This window comes from Protopterus annectens, chromosome 11.part0 (assembly GCF_019279795.1).
Source record: "Protopterus annectens isolate FY-2018-M chromosome 11.part0, PAN1.0, whole genome shotgun sequence".
NCBI lineage: Eukaryota > Metazoa > Chordata > Ceratodontiformes > Protopteridae > Protopterus > Protopterus annectens.
In genome coordinates, this window is record NC_056745.1 from 57,548,732 (window position 1) to 57,556,025 (window position 7,294).

At 37.0% G+C, this 7,294-nt stretch overlaps 1 protein-coding gene across 16 annotated transcripts in view; it reads left to right on the top strand.

The window, feature by feature from the left end:
- NRCAM (neuronal cell adhesion molecule) overlaps positions 1-7,294 on the top strand; it is a 1,614,235-nt gene that overhangs the window by 1,160,534 nt on the left and 446,407 nt on the right. For all 16 annotated transcript variants that reach the window (XM_044087425.1, XM_044087435.1, XM_044087431.1 and 13 more), the window contains one exon: positions 6,810-7,012. In XM_044087425.1, the coding sequence (XP_043943360.1) occupies positions 6,898-7,012 (115 nt within the window). In that variant the 5' untranslated portion in view covers positions 6,810-6,897. The remainder of the gene's footprint in view (positions 1-6,809; positions 7,013-7,294) is intronic.

Consider the following 7,294-nt stretch of genomic DNA (forward strand, 5'->3'; position numbering starts at 1 on the left):
AGACTTCATATTCTTCAGAAAATGCACACTAACACAAAGCCTGTTATTCTATCAACTTTCTAAGTTTCTAATAGCAATATATTTAAAATCTGTCCCTATTTTTGGGCCTTTGTCCCCCCATTATTTTATGCTTTGTCCAGATTTCTTGTGTTAAGAGGTTGAGAGATATGCCAGTGGCATACCACATGGTTCTTTGCTGGGCCCCTTACTTTTCAGAATTTATTGCTCAGACGTTCAGGCAAATTTGGACAGCCTGTGGCTGTACAAGTTCACTGACAATTGCAAATTAAGAGCAATCACTCAGTCCCCCAATGATGTTATTATACTGTAGACAAGGTTAACACAGACAAATGATTGGTGCCAAAGCCACGGATTAAAGTTAAATTCAAAAATATGCATTATTGTTCCCTTTGGAAAAGCTGACATCCCTGCTAATTAAATTATAGACAGCACCACGTAAGTGTAGGCCCAGTGGTAAGTGATCTGGGTTCTCAGGTTAATAGAAATCTGAACTTTGACCACCACGTATCCACAGTAGTAAGGAAATCCGTCTATGTGGTGCATCTTATAAGTAAAGGCTTCTTATCTAGATCTAAGAATGTTATAATTCCTTTATAGTTGGCCCTCATCAGACCTTTAACTGAGTACAATGCACCCTTTTGTATGTACCTCACCAGACACTCTGCAACAATTGGAGTGACCACAGAGGTTTCTTACTAATAAATTACAGGCTACACAAAACAAGTCTTACGCAGAAAGACTGAAAGCCCTGCCACTGTATTCTGTCTCCTACAGGTTGCTAAGGGGTGACCTGTGCCTGGCTTACAGGGCAGTCTCTGACCTGGCCCTGATGCAAATGCTACACATTTGTAATTCAGACTGCACAAGGGTCACTTGCTCCAGAGATCTTAACTAGCCTCTCACATGAACAGATCATGCTGGAGAGATAGATACATATCTCTGAGACTGCCACTTCTCAGGAAGAAGCTTCCAATTCAAGTGAAGCAGAGCCTCTCCCTAACCCTATTCAAATGGAACCTAGATCAATGGATGGGTGACCAGAAATTCACTCCTGAGGTGGCGCCCATGTCCATCCTGGACAGAGGAAGTTAGTCGTAGACTATTACTTGTGCGAACTTCACTCACCTAACCATCGACAATTGGGGCAATTCAGGATAAATATGGTTAGGATTGTAAGGGCTCTAGGGCCATTATTCTAGTAACTTTCTATGAACCTATGAACCTATATGCAGCCTGTCTCATGCCTTATTTTCCCAAATACTGCTCCATAAAATGTTTTTTTCAGTGCAGTGTCAAACTGTTATTCGTATTTTCCAAAAGTTACATCAATCAGCATTTGCCTTGTCTGAAACATATAGTATTTGAAAATAATAACCATCGTTTAATGGCCTGTTCAACTTGTTTTTCTCTGCTGAACCAGCTGATGTTATTTATTTTCCTGATCTTTGACTGACTGGTTTATTTTAAGATATTATAATGCCCCATACATTAGTTTCTAAATATTTAAAATGCTGTCAAGGCCTATCTGCCAGCTGTTATTGCCAGCCTGTCTGATCTGCTGATGAAATGCAGGATTATTGATCTGTGAATATATAAAAAAAAAAAGTCAATAGATGATTCCTGGACAAAGCTAAAGTGCATTACAATGCTTATCATGCAGATTTCTTTACAATTAAGTTTGTGACAACAATGAAGATTATGGAGTGTTTTTGATGTGCTAGTTTCAGTTTATACTCAGTTTTTCTTTATGCCTCCCAAACACAAATTGGTATCAATGTATGTATTGACAGTGATTTATGTTACTACAGCAAAGCATTATGGGCAATTAAAAAATACATGCTTAGAAAAGCAGCTACTTGTTTACATTATGGTTTGCAGAGTGTTAGGAGGAATGGTCATTCTTCAATGCACACGGGTGTTTGCATTCCGAATGGAAGCACTTCAGCTCTCCACAGGAGGCAGTGATTGAGACAGACACTTTAGCAGGTACTTTTTTTTTTTGCTCAGAAGTTTTGCTGGTCATTGGAAGAGCTTTTAAAGAGTTTAGGTGTTGCCAGGTTGCAGGATAACCCAGGGCACCAGAATTCATACACTTCTATGCCTTGGCCATATAAATCTTATTTAGGCAGTCATAACCCATGCCCAGCTTTGTAGTAGGGTTACCACCTGTCCCACTTTGCGAGGGACAGTCCCTCTTTGGGCAGCTGTGTCCTGCAAAGAAAGTGGAAAAATGGCAAATGTCCTGAGATTTTAGGACAAACATATTTCCTATATTTTATGTAATAGTTGCATAAAACAGTTATTCTGTATCTGAAACACCTCAATGTTTTTAAAAACAGAATAAGCAACTAAAATGCTACAAGAATAAGCTTTTATTTAGGCAGAAAAAGTGAAGTGTTGACTTTGGACTGGCCATGGGTATGTTTTGCCCTGCAAAATCAGACATTTATACCAAAAATGTCCCACTTTGGGCATTTGAAAAGGTGGAAATCCTACTCTGTAGTGATCCCTACCTTTGTGGTAGAATTGTACTGTGTCAGACAGATGGACAAATTTGTAGAACTAACTATGACATGGTTCTTAGGGCATTGTTTTGTTAAACATCTTGCTGTGAATATTTGAACCAGCAGAAAGCCACCTTTATTAAAATAAAAATGAACAAATCCTATCTTGTATCTAAAGTACATGCTTAAAGTGTTGTAAGTTTGTAACTAGGATATTTATGAGAAAATAACTAAAAAAAATAATAAAAAGGATGTGAGAAACATATGAGATTCTGGTGCCATGACTTACCTCAACTGCTGACTTTTTTCTGTATCTTGTTTTTGCAATAAAATTTTAAACTGCCATCAAGTGTTTACATTATAGTGAGTTTACGTTGTATTCATTTGTCTTCTTTCTGGCATTTGCTAAGATTTTTATTTATTTATTTATTTATTTTACATTTGTTAACCGGGAAATCCCGACTGGATGCATGTCCATTTTCAGCGGAGGCCCGGGGAGAAACGCTCCAAATGTACATTACAAGTGTAAATACAGTGAAACTATTACATGGTATTATAACAACATAGATATCTGTTTAATGAAATACACACACAGGGTCATGTTTCTCTGAAGTACAGACATGAAATGGGTGGAAGTTAATAGATGAGAGGCAAATAGAGGTTTCATCTGAAAAGGGGAAAACACATAGACATATTTTAATCCAGTGAATGCCAGTTCTGCGCTGGTAACCAAGGCAGATCGGTGTTGTCAGATCAATTAACTGATTGATTTCCCACCTGGTTGATTGGACTGAGGATATTTGTACAGTAAACTCTCAGTTAACCGGCACCCATGGAGATTGATAGATGCTAGATAAATGTAGTTTCTGGTTGCTTGGTTGTTACTATTAAAAATAGGCCTGACTAATACTGTACCTTATACTATTTGTTTGGTTTGACTTGTTCTTAGGTTGGGGAAAGAGGAAATGTATTCCTATATTCCTTTTGAAACTCTAAAACTCTAAAAACATAAGGTATGTTTCTGCTGGGGGGGGGGGGGCAGAAAGTACAACACATGAAAATTGTACTGTATTTCTTCATTTTTTTTTCTGATTAGTTGAGTTCTGTTTAACTGAGAGTTTACTGTATTAGAAACCAAATACACAGGAAAATGTCATATTAAAATTTGCTGACAAGATGTTGAAATCTGGTGCCTCTCATCACATAGAATATTGGGACTTTAAATACTGGAAGTGCAAACAGTGAAATATCAATCATCCTAATGAGACAGAAACAATCCACTGCAGTAACTCTGATATAAATATCATATACACATAACTCATTTACAATGATATGTAAACAGTTAGCAAATTATAATACTGCATCCCTAGTACAGCACTATGCATAAACAGAATATTCTCACTTCTAAGTAATATTGGACTAATTCTGTTAGCTGAGTCAGGAAACATAAAGATTTCCAACAATGAAGTGATTTAGAAATAAAAGTTACCAGCATACCAGCAGGCAGTGTCAGTGTGGCATACTAACATAAAGTAGCAGGCACTTTAGAAAGGAACAACAATACCTGGTATCTGAACAAGAGAACGGTTGTATAAAACTCTGAATATAAAGAGGGTAATGTCTTAGTATGTATCATGATCCAGATGGTGTATGAAGCATGGAACGTGATTTATATGTTTTCATGTAATTCTCAGAGCAATGCTGTTAATTAGTTGTGTAAAAATGATGTAATATTTGCAGATTGGAGTTAATATGTAAGGGATTTTATGACATTATACTGTACTCTAAATTTTACCCTTGTGTCTCTAATTCAGAAACAGCATATGGATAAATTATGAATATAGAGTGCAGGGTCACCATTTGTAATGAAACTCTAGCAAAGGTATATGTGCACTGATTTGAGTCTAAGCAGTTTTGGTCACTTTAAGTCAGCTAAATAAATGGTCAGCAGGTGTCTTAGATTGCACAATTCTTAGAGTTAGGGAATATGCCCTTTCCTTGTTTTTGTGCAATGTCAGAGTTAGTATAAATATAATTAGCAGGGCATGTGGGGGTGTAGGGAGGCTTGCCCCCCTGTAAAAAACAATGTTTTTGTTGATTGCATTTTTTTTGCTTGTTTGTTTTTTGTTATAAAAGTTTGCATGTGCTGAGGTTGTTTCTTGGTGCATGTGTAGTTATGTGTCACCGCCTACATTGTCAGTGTTATGCAGTCATCCTTTTGAACATCAAAGTTTTTTCTGTTTTGACATGCACATTGTCAGTGTTCTGTGGTTGAGATGTTGAATGTCAATGTTTTTTAGTTTTGGATCTTCTGAAGTCTATAAGATGAAAATACTAATCTGAATAAACTTTATTTGAAGAAAAGTAGCTAGGGGTGGTAGGTTGGCCTAATGGTTAAGGTGTTTACCTTACAGACACAAGATGCAGGGTTTGATTCTCACATGCGGTAACTGGCTAGGCTTAAAATGGCCCACAAGGACTGTTAGCTTAGTACTAATCTATGAACCTATAAATGCAATTTTTTTCCAGAAAGTTTTAACCCTTTTACTCATTTAAGAACTTTTTAAAAGGATCAAAATCTTTACATGTAGGCCTCCTTTTCAACAGAAATGCAACACTGCTGTTGGGCTAATCCCTTTTTTAAATTTCATGTACATCAGAACACTGACATCTCCAGGAAGGTGCATATTTAATGTGCTAGAAACAGTAGTCCTACAGTTATACCGCTTAAGGAAGGCATTGATTGTTCACTTTAAATCAGCAATGAGTTGGTAGTTTTAAAACATACTTATTATGTTCATAGGTTCATAGGTGTGTACTAGACTAATGGCCCTGGAGCCTTTATAAGCCTAGCCCATAGGATTACCCTGGCATTGTGCCACCTGACCTTAGTTCCCAGTGCCTCTGTCGAGTAGAGCCACTAGAGTGATCCCGAGGTGAATTTTCTATTTCCCAATCCACTCATCAATATTTCTCTTGAGGAGGGCCAGTGAGGTGCTTTGTTTGACATGTATGGGAAGTCTATTTCATAGCATGGGCAGTGTCTAATAGCTTTAAGATACATATTATGTAATATACCATTCAAAGTATAATATTTTTCTACTATCCTGAAATGCCATGGAATTTAGTTAAGAGGGGAATCACAAAATCCTGCTTAAATTAGTATGTATACTCTGGAATTCAGAAAGTGCTACCACAAATGGTAAGCCCTAATGCTTATATTTTACCACTGGCAGTAGCCCTTTCTGATTCATTGACAGCATTACCACAGTGATTCTATGGGATGTGTTGAACATAGCAGTAGACTGTCCCCATGGCTTAGCACAGGAATTAATGAGGCATTCTTACTGAATTGCATATTAGTAATATGCTCTCTCATGAAAATGCCTGTGATTAAGTGGTTTACAAAACCAAGTGATTCATAGAGCTGCTTGGCTCTGTAAATCAGATTCACCAGATGAGTTAGTCAACGTGGCCAAAATTTCCCACTCACTCATCATTTTCAATGGTAGAGATTGCATTACAGGTAAGTGTTGGGGAATTTAGAGGGATACCTGTGCCATCGTGATGCAGAGGTCAATAGCAGTGATTACCACAACAAAGTGCTTCTTAACAGTTGCAGTAATCAACGAGGAATTCAAACACATGTAGAATAATAGCTGATAATGAGGTCTTTTCCTTATCACATCTAATTTGTTTGTGAATCACTGTCTTTAGCAATTGTGCTAAATGGCCCTTTTTAAAGCAGCACTTAGATCTGTCACTTGGGACTTTCTGAATCCTAAACATAGTATGTTTTATCTGTGCTTGCAAGATTAAGGGAGAAGAAGTGATTAAAAACATTCATCCTGACTAGCTGTTCATTATTATGAATGAAAAATAAAGGGATTTGTAAAGAAAAAAAGTTGCATTCATCATTTTTGTTTCTGTTTTGTTTTGTACACTCTTAGGAAATATCCAAGTGCCTATTTGGAACAGTTTTGTATGTAAAGGCAGTTTTCCTTTCCTTTATATGTGCTGGGGCAGCTTCAGAATAAATGTCTACAAGTGGTCATTCCTACATCCATTTCTTTCATTGTTATTTCTGCATCATTGGGACAATAGAATATAAAGTAAGCTATGAGATGCAGAATATTGCTAATAGCAGAGGAAACTGCTCAGCACTCCAGGCAGTTTTACCTCTAAAAATACATCATGCTTTTAAGATAAAAGCAGTTTGCTCAAACAGCGTGATTAGTTCTTCATACAGTATTCATAAGAAACTATTGCTTTATCTGTTTTCAGATTCTTGTGACTTCTCCATTGAAAATCAAAGATATTCAGTAGCCCAGAAGGAAGCACGGACTTTTACTGTCCACTGCCACTGATTAACATGCAGTTTGAAAAGATGGACGCACAGATGGGGACCGTCATTGTGAAAAAGACTTTACTTATTCTGTACCTCTGTCATATACTTACAGCTTTGGAGATGGACGTACCCCTTGACTGTAAGTATTAAATACTTTCATGCATGAAGATTTCAGAACCTTTAGTTGAAGTAACAGTGCTGTGAACTATGCATAGGTTGAACAGTGGTGTTGAGGTCAATAAAGGGAGGAAGAATAAAACAAATTCAGTTGGATGATATTATTGTTTTCATATGAGGACTTAGGTTAAATGTAAAAAAATGTCAATATGCAGGACAGGCATAACTGGGAATGCATTGCCGTATGTTATTTGTGGAAAGTAATCCTGTTTGAAGAGTTTAATAGGTCCTGTTTTAGGCTGAC